The following is a 24,628-nucleotide window of genomic DNA, read 5'->3' as shown; positions in this document are numbered from 1 at the left end:
CGTTTTGTGAGTCAGGCAGGGAGATTATATTGTCTGCAGGTACAGCCAATCACAATAACTCTGGAGCTGATTAAGCCTCGCAGTTACAGCCCTAAACAAAAGCGCCGGTGCATATTATTTAGAGGAAACCAACGTTGATTCCAATCTTCTGAGGTCAGGTTTCAGCATTATCGGCAGCGACTCTGTTACGATTCCTTCAGGGTTTAGGGAACATTAGCGAATGTGACTCCACGGGAGCCGCTGAGATAGACACACATGACCCGGTGAACGTTCAGCCTCACTTGGGGGGGGGGCACACGCAAAACAATTCTGACGCGGTTATCTAGAAATAACGTTATGAGACACACTAAACACCAGAATTGATGTGACAATATAAGAATCCCATCTGGTTTGTTCCTGCAGAGGAGAGCTGAGCTTAATTTCGCGAGGAAATGACTCGCGGATGAATGTCAGGCATCTGGGGAGAGGTGAACATTTGAATATTATGTCAGCAAATCAAAGGCCTTCCCCTGAGCTGACGCGTCCATTGATTATTATCACTAGGATGACCTCTTGTTTCCATGGTGATAGTTAACAGAAGTAGACCTATTGGCTTTCAGACAGTGAGTAATGGATCTTTTTAAGTATTCCCTGAACAATATGAGCACACACAGCTAGATACTGTCATCATGCAGATGCACAAAAAAAAAAAAAAAAAAAGTCCCATAAATCTTACTCAGAGTAGGTTCATGCACACACACACACGCACACAACGTAAGCTCATATAAGCCAACATGCAAATGCAAAGACAGACAGACAAACAGAAATGCAGACGCGCACGGCCCGGTATGAGGAATGCTATCAAACACTTAATGCACATGCTGCCTGGCGGTAGATAAGCCCTTCCTCATCGCTCTGCAACCAGGGATCAATCCGTTGTCACACACTGTGAATCTCCGCTTAGAGAACCCCTGCTGCATCTTGTCTCCCCACAGACACACACACACACACACACACACACGTGCACAAACTCTGCCTGGTTCCAGCGAACTGAGGATTTAAAAATTGCCTCTGTCGGTGCCCAGTCATAATTCACATTCAATCAAACACACCGTGAAAAAATATAAAATCTATTTCTGTGTAAAACAGCCGGCCATGTGTGATGTTTTAGTGTACCCTCTTACCGCCAACCCCCTCCACCTCGACTTGGGTGACCCGAGCACCAGCTTGCAGACGCTCCTCATAACCCCGGGACGTCGCAAGTTCACTCGCGAGGCAGACGAAGACATATGCTCGCAAAATATTGGATCTAGCGGCTCTGGCAGCCCACTTGCAGAAGAATGTGTGGAGTGACTTGGCAGAATCATCCGCATAAATACAACCATCTTAGGGAGAATTACTGGCTCTAGTTAAGGACATTTGTTTTGGTGGTGGGGGGTTCCTGGCCATGGATTACGCCTGCTCCAAGAGTAAATCTTTCTTTTTCTTTCTTTTTTGAGTGTAGGAAACCATGCACTGCTGCGTGGATATTGTTTAGCGATGACGGAGATGGAGACTTTCCAGCAGATTAGCAGGAATGCATTAAATAACGAAACACACCTCCAAACAGTGTGGGGTCTGTCTTATTGGCTTAGGCTCGAGGGACAATTTAAGACAAGGCCGATTAAATGGGGCAAATTCCCAAATCTTCTTATTTCGACCTCCCCCTCTCAAAGTGTCGTTAAGGCTGCAAGTAAAACTTTACTTCACAATGGCTTTAACCTTTATGGAAAAGTCATATTGTGCTAGTAATTTCTGAAAAACTCAGTCTGTCCCACTATTTTAACCTGGTGAAGGATTAAGAACCGAATAAATGTTTCCTCTGAAAATCACTTTATACTTACAAGGATTTAAGTCTTCCTCTATTCCTCTATTTCTACAACTGGACAGTTTACTGAAATTATATCAATATCATTTTGCCATAATACTTGATATTGTCTTGGAATGTAGATACTGTAATACTGTGAAATGGGACAATTGTCTGTCTGTTTTTTTATCTTCATCGTCTTCTTCATCTCATTTGTGTGTAAATATAATATTACTGAGATGACCACGAGTCATCTCAGTAATATTGTCACAATACTGATAGAGGTATTCGGTCAAAAATATAACCCAGCCCTATACTGCTACCTCCTCCTCCCTCTATTACGATCCATCAAACACACCCACCCCTGCCGCCCCCTGCAGCTCGTCCTTCCCTCTCCTGATCATCTCCCTCGCCTCCTCGATTTCTCTCTCTCTCTCTCTTTCTCCCTCACTCACTCCCTCTCCCTCTCTCTCATTGGCCTTGCCTTTGGCTTTTCCTGCAGCTGAGGAGAGGAGAGGAGAGGAGGAGAGGAGAGAACAGCTCCGGGCCATTACCCACCACATCTCTATGAATGTGTGATAGCGGGCCGCCGCCCCCACACACACACACATCATTAATTAAATCCACATCACTTAAAATGTACGCGCATGTGTGTCTGTCTGCGAGCAAACAGACATGCACAGATGCACACTCTTCATTTCCGTCCTTGTTTTGCCCCTCTCTCTCTCTCCATCTCTCTCTCTCTGCTTGCTTTCTACATCTTCTGCATTATCAAGGTCAATGATGAGAGCCGCCTGCAGACACATAAATATATTGGGGAAAGAGAGAGCAAAATGTGCCGAGAGACAGTAAACAAAGCACAGAGGCAGATTTTGTCTCTCCACAGCAGCGAGGCACATCTGTAACCAGGGCAGGCCAGGCAGCGATGGCATCTGCACCCGCGACACAGATAAAAAATCCACATTGATCGGTTCCCCTAATCAGAGTGCCAGTCTGGCACACGCTGCCATCCCTGCTGTCCATCTGCCCCAGAAAACACACATCCTTCACAAAAATCAATGCAGCCTCCTCACAGACTGGAGAGAGCGGGTCCTGAGCAGCGCTGCAGGACGGATAATAACACCGGCAGGCAGTATCATTTATCTAAACACTGAATTGATTAAACAGTTAGGTTACCGAGAGTGTTTGAAAACCGCCGCGGCACAGATGACGCTCGGAGGCTTCCATTATCCGCCCTATCTCCGTCATCTTTCCTTGAAGTAACCCCCGCAAAACACACAACATTAATCCCGGCACAATCCCCTCCTAAATTAACAGTAAGAGGTGAGACTGATCACGGAGAGCGATAAATGCTTAATTATCTCCCAAGTCCTTCCATGAGTGCCCTGAAGTGTGTGTGTGTGTGTGTGTGTATGCATGCACAGTTTAAATGGGGGCTGATTGTGCTCTGTTATTTCTATGACACAAAGCATCAGGTTTATTATTTCACTACTGGCTCAACTGTCTTGGTCACAAGACATTTAAGATTTTGGAAGGGAAGCACACGCTGATACTATCCAGCTCTTGGCATCCGAGTCTTCCTGTGTCTGGGAAATAGGAAATATGGGTTCAATACTCAGATGTGATTGCTGCCGCCTAGAGGCAACGGGGAGTAAAGCTTTCCAACATTATCCTGCTCCCCTGCAGGGAGAATTATGCTTTCGACTGTTCCAGGATCCCACAGCAAAAATAATAAATTGCACTCTGGCGAAGAGAAATAAATGCCCTCCCTTTTGTTCTATTTAACACCTCAACAGAGTGTTCACACTGCGAGCAAATTGGCTGTTTGGCTGCTGTGGTCCGACCGACTGTGGGCGACGCAAGAGGGTCTGATTGGTTTTATTATCAAATGCAAATCATGCATTTTGCAGCTCTGGCATCGCCTCTTACACGTAAAGAATTAACAGTGAGCTGCATTGTCTGAAAATAAAACACAAAAAAAAAATGCAAAATTATTTTCATGTTTGCTATCAACCAAACATGGATGTAGCTGCTCAACAAGATCACTTTAAGATGTTTATTCCTCGAGTCTTTCAAGTAAAAGTTGGAGGTTTAAAGGAAAAATTCCTCTCTTAAACACATAAACAGCATCTAGAAAGAGGAAACCCTGTGCAGCTGTGTGGAGACATCAGCAGACTGACTGGTTATCTACAGAATAACAAAAATTTTACAGCAAAACACCGCCAGAAATGCAGCTGAAAATCGCCGGCGCTTTTGTTGTTAAATAGTATCAGTTAATGAGCTTCGACGAGGATTTTTCCTTCAAATGGCGATAATCGAGCTGTTGCCCTTTTTGCATTTTTGTAGGAGGAAGTCATCGGCAGGGAAACGACAAAACACACAAATATGAGCGGCTGGTGAAACCGCAAAGTTCAGCTGAGGCCTTTTTTTTCCTCGCACGTTTTCTTGCACATCAGTCTACTCTCCCTGGCATCTCAGCTCTATAGGAACAGAATGGACGCTCAGTGGCAGTGATCATATTTCTCAGCAAAACTCAGCAGAGCAGAACACGAACCTCTCACTGCAGGTGTGTGAGGAATCCAAGCACTGTGGGGCGTGCCTTTCATTTGTATATATGATTAATCTGGCAGAGACTTCTGTAAATCTTTGCGTTTGTGTGTGTGTGGTTACACAGGTGCACCCTTGTCTGCGTGTGTGTGTGTGTGACAGCGTAAATATGCATGGGCGGACGTCTTAAGTGACTCTCACGGCCAAATATATTTCTCAAGGTGTTTATTAGTATGTGTGCGCACGTAAACCTTGTCAGTGTTCAGTAATGCGATCTGGGGATGATGTCAGCGCTCAGGCATGCTGGGAGGAATGCTGATCAATTTGAAGAGGCGGGGTGGAGAGGGGGGGGGGTGGCGGCGGTGGCAGACAGACAGAGGATTGAGAAAAAGAGAGTTAATGTCTGTAATAAAGGATTAGAAAGAAAGACTAGAGGAGAGAGAGAGAGAGAAAAAGGAACCGCGAGGGAAAATACCGACCTCAAGGAAGCAATCGCAGAAAGAATGCAACCGCCAAGCCACGGAAATAAATTTATCTCCGTCTTGGCAGGCGGTGCATCTTCACCTGACTAGGCAACGCTACCTGACTTTCTAGTTCAGCCTCCAGACTCAGGTATCCACACACAAACACACAAACACACACACACACACACAGATGCATCCAGTCTCAGCATGAATGAATGTACTGTGCCGCTGAGTTCTCTTACGGCCGGGCGCTCTGCCTCCGCTGCTTAAGGGCCGACACAACAAAGTCACTGGGGAAATCAATAAATAGCCACGCTAAAAACAATCATTATGTGACCAAAATTACAGGGCGCTCACAGGAAAATTACACCCTAAAAACACATTAACGCGGCGAAAAACAGCGAGCGGTGATTTGCGCGCTGCACTTTCGGTGCCATTTCGTCGTTTTAGGGTGTAATTCCGTGTTTTTTTTCCCGCTGGCAGGTAAAAAGCAGCTACAATTGAGCTTAATGGGAGAAACTGGATTGCACTCTCAATATTTACTCAACATCGCCATAAATCAGCGGGACGACAAAGAAGCCCTTTCTCTTTTTTTTTTTTTTAGGGTTTGACGCTGAAACCTGGAAGATTTTTATGCAATATCAAACAACAAAAGAGCACCAGAAATACTATATAAATGGCCAAAACAAGGTTGTAAACACATACAGGTAGTCCATAGTAGTGCATGAAGCTGTGATTCCCTCAGCTACTACTACTACTACTACTAAGTGACTACTGTGGACTTCTGTTGCAGAATGCTTTGCTCCCTCAGCTGCCGGTCATTATGACTCAGACAAATGGCTCCTCCGCTTTCAGGCAGACAGCTGACACTGAGCGCAGCTGGACAGTCATGGACACACACGGCCTCCAGCAGAACAAAAACAACATGCAGAGGAGCACAAAAAAAAAAAAAAAAAAAAAAAAAAAAAAAAATCCCCTGGAGCCCACCGCTCACACACTGCATCTATCATCTCCTCTTTAAATAAAACAATATTGTTGTAACTGTTAATGGTCTCCACTTAAACCTCATATTGCACACGTCCGCTTCATCAGCAGCCAAAACCTGCATGGGCCCCGAGCCTGCAGCCTGTAATATATCCTCAGAATCAAAAACATTGGTGGTTTCACTTGACCATTACATGTAAATTGCACCTTTCAAGTATATCATTATTGGCCTATTACGGCTTGCAGAGGCCGCCAACCCCACCGCAAATGTGAACGCTCAACCAGCCTCATGTCAGTGCTCTGTGTTTGTGGGGCCACCAGCCACTGCGAGTTCGCCTCTTTCCAAAACGATGAAGTATTTTTTTTCACAACTCCAAAAATGTTCTCCAAATAGCTCCACAAACACTTACACTGTAAATAAAAAAAGAAAAGAAAAGGGGAAAAAAACACTATAATGAGGTGAATGTATGTCTGCAAAACATGTTTATGCAGCTGAGGCTGAGAAATTTGGGTGGACGCTTTTGTTACTGAGCAGCAGCACAGCGGTCCGACATACTGGGGAATAATGTACAAGTTGTTTTTTCCCCTTCTCTCTGGTAGAACCTGATTCTCTGGAAAAAAAAAAAAAAATAGATAGCTATCTCAATCTAAACAGTGGAGTGTATAAACTCTGATATTGACAGGCTAAATTAATGGTGTTTCTGCAGCAACCCTCTCCCACGTTGGAACAATAAGTGTGGTGAAAGGAGCCAGGCCTGCCGCTGTTCCCAGCCTTTTCCTTCCTGCCTTAAAGAATGAAAGCAGAATGCATGCCTCACAGTCTTTTCCCTCTTCTTATTACAAAATGAGCGAGAGTCGCCCCAGCTCACCAATAACACACGCCGCCTTAATAAAAGGTGCACCGTTGCAAAGTCGCTATATTACAACACACGCGCGCGCACACACACACACTTCTTACTGTGCTTAATATCGTCTCATATTGCCACGCTATCTTTGCACACTAACACACACGCAGCGGGGTAATGGGCCTTCAGGGATGCTGCCAAAAGGCCAGAGTGGTTGGAACGGGGACTTGAGAGGGGGGGGATGGTTCCCAGGCCTCTGAGAACAAAACTGTCTTTTTTCCCAGGATGGTGGACTTAAACGCTCTCTCACGCTGCTCTATCGCTGCAGAGCACCGGGCCGGCCCACATGGAGGCCGAGCCGCATGCTTCCCGCCGGGCCTCACTGAATCGACATGTTCACTCTGAGTGCCCTCTGAAACCTGATTTAAAACACATGAATAAATAAATACATAAATGCATGCCATTTACCAATAGAAAAGAGGACACGGAGACACAAACAGTTGCTGGTAAACCGCTGTCTACAATATTCTAGGACTTTGGCATGCTGGACTTTGCATACTGTGGATGTCTTTTTAAAGGTAAAATCGAATCACTTAATTAAAGTAAGACAGATTGACAGCGCAGGCGGGAGGGCGTGGGACAATATTTCTCCTGGAGCTCTAAGTCTAAGTCGTCTCTCATGTCAACAGCCTTTTAGTATAATTTGCTTGAGTGTTATGCAACTATACCGCATTAAAAATAAATACTAAAATAAATAAATAACAAAACACACTCAGGGTCAGAGGGGAAAATAAAAGCTCTAACGTTTTTTTGGGAGAGCCGCCAGACAATAACATTCAGAAAAATGGACTGGTAGGAAATAGAGATCATCTGAACCTCAGTCAAGTAGGAATAACAAAGTAGGAGGGAGGCAAAACATGGGGCTCGCTCTAATAAGAGCTGGCTCGGATGTTGTTTGTTAAAGGATGTGTAGAAAACCTACGTCTGTGAGGTTTGAAGGTTGCATGCACTCAATAATTTATTGAATCTAATTAAACGACTGCCTTCTTGTCTGAGCCAGAATTTCAACTTTTCAATAATCTGTGAAAATTAAACCCGACAGAATTTTCATTCCAAAATCCTCAAAATTTATTTGAGGATTTCTGTTGTTGTTGTTTGTCCAACAGAAAGGAGATTATAAATGATTAACCATCCTCCAACTTTGAGCACCATGAGTCATTTTCAGCTTCATTGATCCTCACTTCATAGCAATCCTTTTCATCCTCGAACACAGGCTCTGGTTTCAATTTATTCCTTGCAGTCAGATTTGATTTGGTTATTAATCAGTGAAATGCTAAACATGGAGTCTCCAGATCTTACCATAACAGCAGAGCAGACACATCTTTGTGCTTTTACCTCTCCAAAACCAGTACTTGCGCCGTCGTTTCATTGTCAAAATCCAGTGTCTTGAAATTTTTTTGGGGGGTGAAAAAAAAAGGAAACTACCCAGGATTTCCTAACATATATATTGAGCTATTATGCCCATGACAATGTGGATCCTCACTGTTGTCTTGTATTGTCCAGCCTGTGCTCCCATGGTCCCCTGCCAGTAAGGATCACCTACCCGAGGCGACACGTCTCAGACGGGACCTCCGGTAACCGGTGGCCAGGCAGTCCATCATGACTCCCGGCCGCTGGGCAGAACGCAATAGAAATAGTAAACACTGAAGGCAGATGAAGAGAGAGAATGAGGTGTATTAGGGAAGCAGAGGGAAAGAAAAGTACATCACCAGCGACTCCGGCTCGAGTCTCACTTCCTGTGGAGGAATGGTGGCCCAAAATACACCTCTCTCTCTCTCTCTCTCCCACTTTCCCTCCTTCCTTCCTCTCCCTCCACTTGAGCCAGTGAGCAAAAAAAGCGTGAGGAGACCCTCTTGGCCGGGGGCGGTGGACACTATCCTCAAACCATCTCTGTGCTACTCAACGTACGAGCCGACCGCCGCGCACCATGCGCCGACGTGTTGACATCCTCCATCCGTCCGGTTGTCTGTCTGTCCGTCCGTCCCGCGGCTGAAACCACAGAGGTGTGCCCTTCATTTTGGTAGAAACAGGATGGGTGACACAAGAGCTTCACCTCTTCCTCTCTGTACACTTACTTCCTTAAAAATCTCTATCTTCAGATGTTTCACCAGGTCTGGGTTCCCCTTTGCTGAGGCCAGACTGGTCTTGCATGGGCACGAGAGAGTGTGTTAACTTTATGAGTTGGAGTCTCTCCGGCGAACACCGTCAGCCGGCCGGAGGGGGGGGAAACGACACACAGTCAGGAAACACCGGCTGGTGCATGGAAAGAAAAACAGGCCCAGGACGCCCTGGCTAAACATGGCAGATGGTTAGATTCCTATTGACTGTGACAGGCAAGCAGTGATTATTTTTTAGACCACTGATCACCGGGAATGTAAATAGATTTTAGTACCAGAGGTTCAGAGACGGGACACCTTGGGCCTGCAGCTCACAGGATTTAATGTTTCTCTTGACTTGACGGGAAAGCTTCTCCCAACTCAATGTATCAAAAGCAGGAAGGCAAAAATAACAAATAATCAAAGCGTCAACTGGAAAACAAGCTGGCCTTGAGTGCGGTGTGATCTACCGACACACACGCTCACTGTAACTCTCACACACACACACACACACACACACACAAACACACACGGTACCGATAAAGGAAATGTGTCATCAGACCGAACTCCTATCCTCCACCCACACCAGAGAAGTTTTACACTTTTCTATACAAACAGTCCAAAATTAGCTCCCTGTGTTTTTCCTCTCTCCTCCGCCTCTTTGTTTTCCTTGCAGGCCTCTGCCAGAAATGCCCCTTCTTCCCAGAATAAGCTGGATGGTGTGTGTGCATGTGTGTGTGTGTGTGTGTGTGTGTGTTTGTGTGTGTGTCGCAGAGAGAGTTGATGTAAGGCCAAAGGGTCCATAAACAAGAAATGCCTCAATTATCACAACTCCATCAACCATCACTGGCTAAGAAACAGAGGTGGAGCAATGCTAGGCCTAATGATGACAATACTGGCCAATATTCTTTATAAACATATTTGCAGCAATAAATCATCAAATTTAACCAAAAAATTGTTGGAATAAAATATGTTTTAAGTTGAGCAATAAAAGTTAATGATGTAAGCGACAAACTACTATACAAACTGTGCTGATAGGAGTTTTTAAATTACAAGGCCAGTATATTTTGCCTTTTCTGCATATGGGCCCACATGAACACCATAACTGATGTATTGAAGAATCATTACTGACCGACATTATCAGCCAGCCAATAAACAGTCTGGGCTCTGCTATGAAAGTCATTTCTGATCAATTTGCACAACATAATACTTTATACAATACTAATATATTTGCCAACAGAACATCTTTGCGTTACAGCTGAAATAATTAAACTTAATTTAATAAAATCTCCATCATGCATTCCTCAGAAATCTTTTTTTTTGTACACCATCTACTGTTTACAGTAGGTTGACACTGAAGCAAATATGCAGTGTAATGCTAGCAGTGCTATGTGGTGCAGATGGGTATTTCGATTCAGAGGAGTAGATGACAGTGTGTGTGTCCTCATCACACATCAGACAGACAGTGAATACTAATGGATTTCCAGCTGGGTGAAACATTTGTTTGAGTTTATCTCCACCTACTGGACCTTGAGAAAACTGGAGTTTCTTACTACTCATGGTTTGAATGAGGCTCTGAGTCACTAATGTATGTGTGTGTGTGTGTGTGTGTGTGTGTGTGTGTGTGTGTATGAGCGAGAGACTGTAGATATGCCTCGAACGCTGAGAGATATGAGAGACATTTCTCATTTCCTGCTGAGTGCGGCCCACACCCACCGTGCTTATGGACTGACCAGTGGGAATACTGACGGCAGAGATATGTGTGTGAGCATGCCAGTCACAACCTACACACCTCTGCACACAAACACACACACTGTTAGACATCTCTGCCAGACACTGAGGGCATACAGTACAACGAGGAAATGAAGTAATCCTGCATCGTTTAATAAAATCAGGTGCTAAAATCATATTTTTCCCCATGTCGACATGTAGTTTTGAATCCTTTCTCAACTGTTAACTTTCAGCATGGCTTCCTATTTCCATCACCAAATAAATAATAAACACTGTGTGAATTAAATGGGTTCATAATAATCTAACAAGTCCATGACAACTCCTTTACAGTGTAACTGAAAAGGGGTGAAGGGGTATTTTACTGCAGGAAAGATGGTCTTTTCATAAAACTAGGCTGTCTATGGAAAAGAAATAATATTTTTGAAATTGGTGCTACATGACCAGAGAAAACAGAGAAAAAGGGCTTCCCGTTTGGCTCAAAATGTCTAAAACCTACAATAACCAGAATGCACTGGGCTCGCTGCCCTCCAAGGCAGCGAGGCGGCAAAGCCCGTTTTCCACAAACCGGCTCGCTGCGGCAGGAAAAAGTTCTCGTAGACAATGTCTGTTTGTTCAACAAAAACCTTTTAGTCACAATGACTTGTCCTGCATTGTTCCCGGGCGTAAGGACTCCAAGAGGAAATGACGTGCTCTCTTGATCCGAGTGTCCCTGGAGGCGCGCATACAAAGAATGAGGAAGTACAATCTGTAGATCAAACAGCGGTCAGATTTGGCCAGAAAACGAGCGGGGAGCCCAGGGTGCAGGCAACGTGGAGGGAAAGCAAACACTGCTCATTTGCATATAATAGCCACATTGTAATGGCACAAAGCGGCAAAGTGTTCCTTTCATATGACTCTACCTCCAAGCACAGAACTGAAAAAACTGCACCCAATCCGTACATCAAAAGGCTATAAACAAACACGGCTTGTTTATAGCCTTTTATGGTGAGCATCTTCACATACAAAGTGTTTTAATAACTGATCAAGTGTGCAGTAAATCCTCCCACTTGCATGACCCAGCAGCTACATACCACAGCACAATAAAACACAGCCACTGATGTAATCTTTTCTTATTTGTAACACAGACTTCTGACCTTTGAACATATAAAGATTAAAGCAAGCATGTGAAGAAGATGAATGCACTGATGGATTTACTTTAAGCACACAGGAGCTGCTATCAGGCCCTGGCCTCCTCCTCACACCCTCATGACCCGACCACAGTGAAAGGAGAAAACAGAATATTTCTCACACAACGGCAACTAAGAATCACTGTAATCTAACGTCGAGGAATTACAGTTGAACAGTTTTACAGGAAATGAAATGGCAAACACACCAGCTGTTAGCGGAACTGTTTGAGGCAAAGTTGTCTTAGCGTTGATTTCCTCACAGCGGTTCATGGCTAATATGCAAAGTTGCAGCTTCTCATCATAATCACAGAGGGTGAGGGTAATACTTTCCAGTGGACCTTTTTCAAACAGGATTTATGCTGAGAGCATTGGCTGAGTCAGGTCACGCAGATGCTATTTGTTATGAAAGGTGCGGAAACCCTTAACAGGATTTAAGGGCTAAGTCATATTGATGTGGTACCATAATTTACAGCAAATACGATCCAATAATCATCTTCGAGCCATCATGATGAGCCATCTGAACCTTCACAGGACTGAAGTGGGTTAAAGACAGAAGGGCAAATTGGGAGAGCTCAGTTGAGTTTAGGGTCAGTGTGAGGCAGTGAAGCAGGACAATACCAGCACCAGTAGGCTGGCAGACGACAGAGCCACTGATTCATACAGTCCCACTGCGCTTTACTTAGCAGGCACAAGACAATCAGCTCCATTGTTAGGAAACTGGTGCAGCAGCAACCCTCACAGCGAAGCCAGAACAAACCAAGATATCTGCTCTCTACAACCCGAAAATAAAACTTTAAGTCAGCTGAGAGCGGAAGCGATGAATAACAAGTGTGTGTACTTATGATAACCTACGTGCAATTTACTGGAGTAATAAAGTAAGACCCTGCAAGGCCCATCACTGCATGTGTCAGCGCAGCACAGCCAAGCTTTGTTTACACCCACAGAACTTTTTCTTTTCTTTTCTTCTAGTGGATTTCCCAGCGTTTTAAAAAAACATCAAATACTTCCTGCTGAATTACAGAGAAATGTGTATAAAATGATGCACAAGACATCTAAATATTTTCCATTTGATGTCATGGTGTGGCCACAAAAAAATGGCATCTAAAGTTTGAATGTCTGTCTTAGTGTAGGTGTGATGTAGCTTCACCGAAGCACTGGAACCAGCAGATACAGAATATGTACAGTACAGGCCAAAAGTTTGGACACACCTTCTCATTCAATGCGTTTTCTTTATTTTCATGACTATTTAATCAGAGCAAAGGGTGGCTATTTTGAAGAAACTAGAATATAAAACATGTTTTCAGTTATTTCACCTTTTTTTGTTAAGTACATAACTCCACATGTGTTCATTCATAGTTTTGATTCCTTCAGTGAGAATCTACAATGTAAATAGTCATGAAAATAAAGAAAACGCATTGAATGAGAAGGTGTGTCCAAACTTTTGGCCTGTACTGTATGTGACACTGATAAACAATATGGGAAAAAATGTTTTTTTTCTTTCTAACTTTGATGCTATGTAAGGGAAAATGTAAGGGAAAAAAACAGGATTTAAAGGGTTAAGATTGTTTTAATTTACCAGATTCAATCTCTTTTACAAAGCACACCTGGGAAAAGGTGGCATAAGAACAACTGCAAACGAAAGAATTAAAATCCAGCTAAGAAAAAGTCCAGTTTGTATGCACAGTATGCATATTTATATCTGTATGAGACGGTCAAAAAGCTCTTTCCAGGTGAAAGCAGCATGCTTCCTTGTGCAGACTCAATGCTCCGTGCACAGGAACGGCACATAAACAAACACACCTCTTTTAAGTATGTAGGCCAATGTAAAGAGGGTGCAGTGCGTGCACTTAGACTGCATTACGAGGATATCCCTCCATACAGATGAACCACGCTTCCCAAACAATTGCGCAACCTACCTCTGTTGAGCAAGGGCTCACACTGGGTTTGTTTTTTTGAAAATCTAGGCATGCAAGAGTTTATGCATTGTGGAATAACATGCGTGGTCCAACTGCAACAGAATTATAAAAGGATAACAATGCTGCAGTACTGTAATTTATGTTTTAAGATGGTCCACTGTGACAAACAACAGGGTTAATGACTCCCTGAAGCCACATTTATCCTGGATGACAGGATCAGAACAGACATCAGTGATAATGAAACTTCTTGCTCAGCATGTCAGAATGGAGCAGAGATCAGCAACTTATTGGAGAATCTAGATCAGTTCAGGCCACTCAGAAAGACCCGGCAGTATGGAGTCATAATGAGAAAGCATAACAAACCATTAAAAGCATAACACTGCTTCACTGGACACACTTAAAAATCCCATGCTGGGAGTCCAGGAGAGGGAAAAAACTACAGTCTGAGAAGACGTGGGCTCAGCCAGGCACAACAAAAGCTCTGGATCATTAGGAGTCACATTGAACCGTGTCAAATGGAAGGAATTTCTCTTCAACTGCGGCAAGGAAAAGCAAGTGATTGAGTTTCATTTTTGTTTTATTCAATTCTTCATTTTCGAAAGCCAACAGAGGTTCACCTCACGGTCAGCTGTAACATGACAAATGTAGCATGGCAGATTTATTTACGGTGGTTGAGTCGTAAAACATTGCGAGGCACTGACGTTTTGGTTCTGGGCAGAAATGAAGGAGTGACACGAGGACATGATTGTTCGTTTTGGAATCGTGAGGAAGGTAGGAAGGCAAAACTGTCACGAAAACATGCATCCATGATGGTAAAATACTAATCCAGCAGAATCCTGCGAAGAATCAGGAGCAAAAGAAGTTGCCAATATGGGGTCACAGAATGACACTGATCAGCCAACACTAAACTGACCACAATATTATTCTACTTACTGCGTGAATGAGTGTAATTTAAACATGTAGATCTGTGTCTGGTGGAAATACTCCATTTAATACACAGTATATTGCAGAAAATAATGGTTCAATTGCACAATCCAGGAGGCATAAAGTTGACTTGACATCTTTTAGGTATTATCAACAAATCAAATCCATATTGTCCTGATGACAGACAATTTCCCAAGAATTACATCCCCTGACTCACAGCGTATTGCTTTCATTTAAACTCTGACTTGCTAATGATTAATTAATGTCTCATGGCCTCACCCTAAATGTGGAAGGCCTATTAACCAAATGGCTACGTTAATATCAAACAGCAGGCACAGTATTCTTGCCTTCATGTTTGCACAAGCTCCCTAATCTTCTTCTGCAGACTTGAGCGATAAGACTAGGCCATGCAAGCCCTGCAGTGCCTTCAGTCTCTCTGGTCATGCCCAGACAGTGCACTGAAGCAGTGTTGACATCAATCTGGTTCCTTGTTCACTGAAAAATAAGCTGTATTCTCACTAAGCCTCAACCCTGAGCCAGATTTCTGTTCCAGCTGCCTGACTGGCAGCAGCTCTGCACAGATCCATCTGGACGCCTGGATGGATTTCCAGTGAGCAAAGAGGACAAACGACAGTTTCAGATCAGGCTTTGAAGCTGAGGCAGAGGTGGAAATAAACGCAAGAGAATTGGTCATTGCATGTTGGTACCTTTGCACATTTGCATATTATTGAGTCACTGAATGTGACACCTTGAGTAGACGAATTTGTTAAGACTTCCTGCGAAGTTCCTGTGGAGAAAAGATATCCCCTAAAGTATGTAATAGGTTACACAGCAGGCCTGGACTTGCCTCTGCAACCTTCATACCTACTGAACCGCCAGAAAGTCAGCAGTGGTGGGTAAACAAGGACTGTGGGGGACTAAGGTGTGTTAGTTTGGCCATTCCACAGTTTCTAAATTCCAGCATGAGGCATGATGACAAACACAGCCTTAGACCTGCAATAATGAGCCAGCTGATAACACTCCAGACAGTCACTAATATAATAATTATTACATTTTGTGAAGTTTTTGTTTTGTTTTTTTTTCCTAAGGAATGTCATGAAGACACAGGGGGGGAAAAAAAGTTTCCATAAAATGTACACCATCCAGAATAAATAGAGACCACCTGTCCAGAAAAAAAAAAAAACTTTAAATAATATTAACTACGAAATGGATACGGATTTCAAAGGAATTATAGAATTACAGCTGTCCTAGATCTAAACCCATAAACTCAAATCCGTAGGGGAACATTCCTGAAAAAAGAAAAAAATCTGCAATATATCCATCAAACTCACCTGCTGATTCCTCTTGCTCCATGTTTGGCTTCACCAAATTTGGCGATTTTCTGCGAAAGGCGACTCTCCTGAAGTCGTCCATGCCTCTGCGTGGTGTTGGTCGCTCCAACATTGAAATACCCAAGTGAAACAAACTGAAAGTAACCGAGGGCGATTCAAAGAAGCACTTTAAAATCCGCACTCTGCAGCGGCTTCCACATGACGCACGGCTCAGCTGCGCCTCCGACCTGGCGCTGCAGCGGCTGCTCTTGGAAATCTGAATATCCCGGTCAGACTCGGCACGGTGCTGAAGAGACAGTGTTAATGGCCCTGTCTGCGTTTGATTACCAGCTTATCATCCACTCACCTCCCTGCACTGGCACCTTGACATGACAGCGTCCCAAACCCCGCCTCTGAAGCGCAGCTCTAGCGGCGCACCCAGGCGTTACCCGCGGTCATGCCCAACTTGCTTTATTTACCTATGATGAAAAATGTGTGGGTGTCAAATTTATTTTGGGAGTGTATCAGCAATAATGAAGCAGAGCATATACTGACACTGCTGAAGATATCCTCAAGTCAGTGAATGCCTACAGGACTATTAGAGTGACATAAAAAAAAAAAAAAAATAAGGTCCTGTAACTGTAAACAGGTCGTCTGCACAGGAATATTTTATGAATATAGTGATTTTTTCTATTAGGGAACTGGGTATTTAGTGGCTTTTGGGATTTGAATGATGGATATTATTATGGTGTTTTTTATTCAGTTATGCAGTTGGGTTGACTACTGAGGAGAAAGTGTGACCTCAACATGGCAAATTGGCAAGAATAAACTATAAATGAGCTGACAGTCATTCTGTATGCCTGCACATCCTGTGGTCATTTGACTATTAAGGTTTAGTGGTGAGATCATTGGACTGTATGACCGTGGTTATTTGGCTGTAAAGGTTTTGTGGTCCTTTTTTTTTTTTTTTTTTTTTTTTTTTTTTGCAAAAAGGTCTATTAAGTCTGCACTGACTAAGCAGGCTAAAATGTGCATCATTTATACCTGGGAAATTACAATTATCCATATTCTGAGTATGAGAATATTGTTCATGTTTTATATTCAGTATCAGCTCCAGTGACAGAAAATTCATTAATGTATTAATTTATTGAAAATATGACAGGAAAGACACACAGACACAAAGTGCCATAGAAATCCAAGGACAGATCTTTTATTTACTAGTGAAACAACTTGAACACTGTTTTCAATGGCACAGAAACAGTAAAATCCAATGTAGTATATTGCTGCCTTTCTTCGTCTTTTTTTGAAACCATGTTCTTCTTTAATTTGCTTAGTCTCTTGTCACTATCTTTCACCGTTATATTGTGCAAACAAACCAAGGGAGTAAGGGAAAATTTTATCATTAAAGAGCCCGGGTTCAGAGGCCCCTTTTCGGACCCCGAATATTTGAGTGACTCTGTGTTTCGCAAAATTAACAATCTACACTGTTAACATAGACAAAGAGACAAAATCCAACAGATGTGTACACATACAGAACACAAATCACCCACTCATTCCCCGCTGTTGTCACAAGCATGCTTTCATCTGCCATCACAACACTATAACTGTGTGTGTGGATGTTAGTTGGTGATTGTCCTCTATGGCTACTGTACATCTCACAAGAACACACCCCAGACGGTGAATATATCTAACCACATGGGTGAACGAATGTACAATGGTTTAATCCAAAGGAGACAATCTCAATGCATCTGCCTCGTATCCATCCTCAAAAAGTGTGTATTCAGTGCAGTGAAGAGAACAGATGTTATCATTTAAAAATAGTAATAGGGTGTAAAATCAGAGGAGACTGGACTCAGATTAATTCTGCAACCGCAAAACGACACAGACGACATCCGCCTCAGTCAGACTGTGTCCCATTGCCCCTCGTCAGTACCATGTTTCCAAAAGAAACGTTATCTTGGTGTGTCTGTTGCTAAGCTGTCAAAGGACATTGACAGGCTTGCTGAAAAATACATCCCCAATAAAGCTTGATTTTCACTCTGAGAAGAATTTTGGGAGCAGTTTCTGCCATATTGCTGGTTAGTTTGTGGTAACAGAAATGGTGGGAAGATTGGGTAAACCTTACCCGAATCACTCTACGACCAGTGCTATTGCTTCAATGCATAGTGCATAATTGTGCTTTGTACTTTGTACTGCTTGGAGGAGGCATGTGGAGAAAGCTACAGGGAACGGAGATGTTGAAATGACAGACGTGTGTAAAGCATGGGATAATTAACTGAATGATTTGAATTCAATGCAGATTTCATTGCACCGGGACAACTTGAACTTGTCAACACTGCTATGGTAGGAGCTTCAGGTTTTTTTGGAAGGGGTTTGACAAACACGGCGACAGAATCCATCGAGAGGACAGAGACGACACTTTGTGGTTAGAATACATTGTCCTTATTATGGCGATCATAACTCAAGAAGAGGCACACCTTTCGGGGGAATCCTCTCTCTCTGTAACTAATGCTAAAAGGAACGAGGTCAGTTCACTCCATGGTCAAGTAAATCTGTGCAATTCAAAAGGCCACACCCAGGCCAACAGCCCTAGTCCTCATGTCAAACCTTGAGCCTCTCCGCTAGAGATCTGAGCTACATGACAAACACAACCACCTCATCAGAAACTGCAGTAAAAACAAACAAAAAAAATAATGGAGGTATAAAATATAGTCTTTATGCACATGTCTTGCAAAAAAAGGTTTTGTATAAAAAAACAAGCATCCCAAGAAAGAATAGTGACGTTAGAAAGGGTAGTTGAAATCAACCCATCACCACCACAACAAACATGGTTTCCTTGTAATGCAATGTTTACTTTCATTAGTCTGTTTGCAATGTCAAACTCGATATACTATAACACTACCACGTAAAAATGGGACATATTTGCCTTTTACTATGCTGACAAAATCTAACATTTTAAATGCCATATTGTATGATATGATGTTTAGTGTGTTAGGCAAGTTTTAAACCTTCTCACTTCACCAGAAAGAAGTTTTACTGAAAGGAAATTGTGTTTTTTTTTCTTTCCCTTTGTTGAAGATTATAGAATTGGCCATGTAATGAATGCGCTAAATGAGCTGTCATTATCGATGTCTACACCACAGCAATAAAACGTATCTTGAATTCCATCTCAAAGGATGACCAACAAACACTCAAATTATGTCACAGAAAAAACATTCCGGTAATAAATATCTCATAAACATATCACAAATCAATATGTAAATAAATAACCAATCAAGTAAATAGATAATAAATAAATAATAATATAGATAAGGGACAACATTCCCGTGATTTGTCACTCTGGCGTTTGCACCGCAGTTCAGTCCTCCGTGTTTGATTTGGTGTTGCTGGCCGGGCTGCGATGTCATTTGAGCTCAGCCAGAGAGGAAGAGAGCGTCCTGCTCCTGCTCTGCGACCCTGGTAACCAGGAGGGGGCGGGGCCTGTCAGGGTGGGGCCGTAGCATTTTTGGGGGTCACAGGGACCAGTAGGCACCAGGGTAGATGGCTAGGCTGGGAGGGGGGTTAAACTGAGGGAACCCCCACACAGAGTGTCTCTGTCTCTGCATGACTCCTTCCAGACCCGCGGGAGGGCCCGGGCTGGAGCAGCAGGGTTAGCTGCCGGGGGGCTGGGGCTGCTGGGCCAGGCAGTTACGAGGGTCGCAGGGGGAGAGAGGGCTACTGCTGCTGAAGAGGACTGCTTGGTGTTCCTGGAGGCCTGGCGCAATGTTAAGACTGGAAGCATGAAGGGAGACAAGAGAGGAGAATGAGTAAGAGCGAAGGTAAACGAACCAAGAGCACAGCAAAATCCAGACGGACAGAAGCTCATCTGATGAGATGGGCTCTGACGGGCGCTGGTGCTGTTTCCCCAAACCAGTGCAGAGACAGGGCAAAAGCTGCTGGTACTTCAGGACAATGTTTTTGGGGGCGCACATACAACAACACTAAAAGCAAACATGGCCTCAGATCTGTCAGCGGTTTCCTGGTTGCCTCGTGTGCATGGCTCAAAGCAGTGCAACAGATGAAAGCATTTGGAAACCGGAGGGGAGGTTGTGTTGTGGGCGGGACATGGTTAGGGGTTTCACTGATATTAATAATGATTCCAATATTTCTTTTTTAACTGGAGCTACCAGTGACCGATTTACTGTGTTCAATTTTAAACATTACTATGCAAGAAAGAAACAAGACAATGACTAGAGTAAACTTGTTTTAATGAAATATTTCAATCAAATAACAAAAAAAAAAAGAAAAAAAAAGATGGAAAACACTGTTAAACAATCTTAAAATTCTTTAAAAAAATGAAAATAGAAAGAAAAAAGACACCGATATCAGACTAATCGTTAAACTGATAAATAGGTCTAAAATTAACAGGTTTAATATTTCTGCTTTCAACACTGACAGAGATGGATGAAACAAAGATGATGCAACTGGTGATTTTTCATCTGTCAATGAAATACAGAGTGAACAGTAACGTGCCAAGTCAGCAGGTGAATGCAGCGCTTAAGCTGTCAAGACTGAATGCTGCAGTGGAGACCAAAGTCCTACCTTGATATTATATTTACATACATATTTGTACTTCCTATTTGTATTGAGCTTAATTCTAAAACAGTATAAGTGGTTAAAGTGATAGTTTTACACAAATAGTGGTTGTTCGAGCGTAATGCATCCACCAGGTTTCTCTCCTGTCGAGAGCGTCACAGGGAGTGGACTGCTCTAAAATGAATGAAGTAAATACAGATTGGAAAACAACACGATTTTGAGCAGCAACATAAAGCTGAAAAATAGTTTTAAGGGTGCTCAGCAACTGACATAAGTTTTAGTTTCACTTTCAAAGTTTTTTTTTTTTTTTTTTTTACAGCCCCCCTGGTTTCCAAAATGATGGAGCTAAATTCACCAGCAGCGAAAAAACAACTTTGTGTCACTGCTCAAAATCGTGTCTCTATCAACTCTTTATCAACTCAACAGACCAAACCTGATGGATGTATTACACTGGCATTCACCAACAAATACCACTACATGTGTACAAATCTTGCAAAAATGTACATGCAGAGTGAAAAAAAAACTTCCTTCACTCCATCAACTAATGGGGAGTGGTTTATTACTGCATAAATTATTAATAATACAGTGTGAGGAAAGAAAGCCATGTCATTGCAGTAATGTTCAACAGTGTACACTAAACAGGAAGGAATTAGCTGCACTTGGTTTTATAAAGCATTTACCTGTTGTAGAGATGTGGGCAGGCCTATTGTATTTGGATTAAACACGTGATGGATGGAAGATAGATAGATAGATAGATAAATGATAGATAGATAGATAGATAGATAGATAGATGGATATGGATGCCAGTGAGCCTACTGCTAGCCGGTTCTATAGCTTGTTACCTGCGGGCTCGGGAGGCTCTCCCTCGCCTTAGTTGTGGGGAGAGTGACGATACTGAGGCAGCAGGCTGCTGACAATCTACAAAAAACTGATAAATTAGACAGATATACAGAGTGGTGACACCCACGGTTAGTACAATAGGACAGAGACAACAGGGAGGACAGCACAGGGGGAAGGCCTTGTCAGAGGCAAAAACAGACTGACTGCTGGTTGGCTGCTGGCTCAGAAAGGGATTTTTCATAATGTGGCACTCGTCTGATCCTGGCCCGTAAAATGTTGTTCTCTTTGCAAAATTGTAGCACTTAAAACATTTGAGGTGTTATTTAGGGAAAGTAGCACCTGCTGTACACTAATTAGAAAAGCAGTTTGTGTGCAGTTTGATTTATTTTGGTTTAGCTTGCAGAGTGAGTGAGAGTATTCCCAATGCATTCTGGAAATCTGGAAAACGTGGAAATTTACAGTGTAGATGAATGGTGCAGAGAGTGAGGATGAGACATGGGAGAAGCACAACATGAGAGACAAAGAGCAAAAGAAGCAGAACATAATACTTCAAGTCAGGCCGAGCGTGATCCTCTGCTTCTTTGTCAAGGTCCATCATAAGCTTGTATGTGTCTGAATATCTGTATACTAAATGGTGCTGTCAACCAGTCTCATCTGACCACACTGACAAGACGACCCACTGTTCAATTCATGAGGGAGGACAGACAGCACTGGTGTTAGAAAACACAAAACACCCTAAGAGACAGAGACACAGACACATTTACACACGCACTTGCAAATCCAGCACTGTATTTGTTGGTGTTACACATAAAGGAGGAGGACAAAAACAGTGGGGCTATCACTGAAAAATCCAGTCCTGCTCAGGGAAACCCAACAATTAGTCCACCTGCAGCCCCAACACCGACTTATGGCTACTATATCCTTGAGCTCTACTGTATTGACTTCCACACATGTAATAATTCACATAAACAAAGTTCTTCAACGAACACAGATATGATGACTTATTTTCCTTTATATTTTGTGTACGCAGGTTTTTGTTTCACTTATATTAGAGATGGTTATCTGGGGGGAGGGGAGATAGAGTCAAACAGCATTTGACAGGAAAGTCTCCAATGGGATGGAGAGATGGAAATGTGGTCAGACACTGCCACCTGGTGGTAGACAGTAGCAGTGCTGCAAGAGGGGATCATCAAGGCGTTGCACATTGTGGATGAATTTAGTTTCAAGCGGTTTCCGTCCCTAAATTTCTCTCCTTCTGCTCATCTGCAGCAGATGCTTTGTCTTACATTGCTTCTGTTTCTGATACATGTAGAGGAGTGGAGACAAATCAAGTGAAGGGGAGAACATCAAAGATGGAGATGCACCCAGAGCAAGAGAGGCACAGAGAGGAGGTCTTGCTGGTTTCCATGCGACTCTGAACATCAGGTTAGCTATTTAAGACCCTATACGCTATGAATCCATGTGATCCCCCTGTCAAATGCTTTTTGTTCCAAAGATATGAAAAATAAGGCATGCACTGATTAACTGGCAGATATATCGTTTTTACATCATATCATCAATGAATAAAACATATATAATAGGCCTAATGAGGTACATTCATTTGTCCATAAGGTGATAATGTTAAAAAATAGTCTTTCTATGTTGTAATTCACTGAGTCTGCCATGGCGAGGTGCTGTGAGTCAGTGAAAGCCAAAGCGCATACTGCAGCCATTTGACTGTTTCATTGCTTGCTCATGCTGTAGTATGCCTCTTTGTTTTCACTTTAAAACACTATTTCCTCTTTTACAGTATTGCAGAGGGGGAATACACAATGACATATATTATTTTATCAGCCATCTCACTTCCAGAGAATGGTACCTGATATCAAATATGGGGTTTTCGTCTAAAAAAAAAAAAAAAAATCCACTGCAACCCAGCTGCGTTCGTCATTAAAAACTATAATTGAGCGTTTTAGCTGAAGTCACTGTGTATGGAGAGGAAGAGTATGGGCTGAATGAGCTGTTCAGCACTGTTTTGAGGATGAAGCAAAGCTGTCAAGGGCTTCTTCTTCCTGAGGAGAGAGTCAAAGTGTTGCTGCTTGTTCAAACCATAGACACAAGAAACCAGTTTTCCTCCTCTCTGTTTCCCACCTAGTCCTGAGGCTTCTGCGAACGGTGCACACAAGGGATACTGGTGCCGGGTGCGGCGATGCCCGAGAGGAAGCCCAGATGTGCTCTTTAATGAAGCATTACCTTGCCCGACGTAACGGAGATACCGGGGCAGAGCTAGGGTTCGGAGACGGGGACAGCTGACCTAAGTCTTGTCCTGAATGAATGATCCGCCTGAACTCTAAAGTTAGCGACTCGGGATCTATGATGACCGCCTGGGTTCCCAGAGACCACTGGGAGTGACCCAAGGAGAGCAGGGCTGAGGCTGAGGTCTGGGTTGTTTCAGGATCTGGGTTTTGAGGATAGATCCAGTGAGACATGGAGGGACAGGTGGGTAATTCTAAGGAAGGTGGACTACAGAGGGTCAGGGAGGTGTGACGGGTGTGTGTGCTCATGGTGGAGGAGCTGTGAAGCCTTGTAGGGCTTGGGGGAGCGGTGAGGGCGGCTCTCCGACTTACTTTGGGCGGGCTGCTTTTGATCTTGGGCACTTTAGCGCCTCGGCCGCGGTGGGTCTGCTCATGGTCGAACTCCAGGTCCTCCAGGCGCTGGGTCAAGGCCAGCTTCTGTTGGATAGCCATACGGAGGAGGGAGTTCAGCGTCTTCTTCTCATCTTCGGCCGCTGCCAATTGCCTCTGCATTTCATCAAGCTGCGTGACGTACTCGTCACATCTAACGACGAAGAGAAGGAAGGAGAGAAGGAACAGCAAAGGTAAAATGAGAGAAAGGAAATCTGAGTGTGGCGAGCTGAGAATTCATACACACTGATTCCACATTCATTTATATTCATGACCAGTTCTTCACACAGTAACACATGCAAATCCCCCGTGTATTTCCAGCAGTCTAAAAGAAATGTTCATATTTCCCAGAATCCTGCTCACCTGGTGGCAAACATTGCCCTGAGAGAGGAGAAGGTGGCAGCATCTTCTTTCAGAGCCTTCAGCTCGTTCCTCAGCTTCATCATGGTCTCTGTAACCATTGACTTTTCATTCTCGTACTTGCTCTTCAGATTAGCCAGCGCAACCTCTGCTGTCTGGAAATGGAATAATTGGATTTAGCATTTTAGTACAATATGTGGGTTAATTCCAGATAATAAATGGTGGATTATATCGTTGCCAAAAAAGAAAATTGCCGGCGACAAATGACAGTTAATGTGCAGTTTATCCAGAATATTGCACAAAATGTGTGTCACCTTCAATT

General features: G+C 43.3%; 2 protein-coding genes across 6 annotated transcripts in view; both read right to left on the bottom strand.

The window, feature by feature from the left end:
* Positions 1–16,225, bottom strand: part of fgd4a (FYVE, RhoGEF and PH domain containing 4a) — a 66,614-nt gene extending 50,389 nt beyond the window's left edge. For 2 of the 3 annotated variants that reach the window (XM_030053762.1, XM_030053763.1), the window contains exon 1: positions 15,890–16,225. In XM_030053762.1, coding sequence (XP_029909622.1) covers positions 15,890–16,001 — 112 coding nt within the window. In that variant the 5' untranslated portion in view covers positions 16,002–16,225. Of the gene's footprint in view, positions 1–8,024; positions 8,084–15,889 lie in introns of those variants that run through there. The other variant, XM_030053764.1, reaches the window with a different exon arrangement.
* Positions 16,226–17,059: 834 nt separating this feature from the next.
* The window catches only part of bicd1a (bicaudal D homolog 1a), a 45,765-nt gene continuing 38,196 nt past the window's right edge, over positions 17,060–24,628 (bottom strand). Inside the window, exons 7-10 of one of the 3 annotated variants that reach the window (XM_030054283.1) lie at positions 24,310–24,461; positions 23,890–24,100; positions 21,286–21,371; positions 17,060–19,639 (exon numbers count right to left, since the gene is read on the bottom strand). In XM_030054283.1, coding sequence (XP_029910143.1) covers positions 19,519–19,639; positions 21,286–21,371; positions 23,890–24,100; positions 24,310–24,461 — 570 coding nt within the window. In that variant the 3' untranslated portion in view covers positions 17,060–19,518. The remainder of the gene's footprint in view (positions 19,640–21,285; positions 21,372–23,889; positions 24,101–24,309; positions 24,462–24,628) is intronic. The other 2 variants (XM_030054285.1, XM_030054286.1) reach the window with 2 other exon arrangements.

This window comes from Myripristis murdjan, chromosome 6, assembly GCF_902150065.1.
Source record: "Myripristis murdjan chromosome 6, fMyrMur1.1, whole genome shotgun sequence".
NCBI classification, from domain to species: domain Eukaryota; kingdom Metazoa; phylum Chordata; class Actinopteri; order Holocentriformes; family Holocentridae; genus Myripristis; species Myripristis murdjan.
Note: the sequence above shows the minus strand (reverse complement) of the source record. Positions and strands in the feature narration are given on the sequence as shown.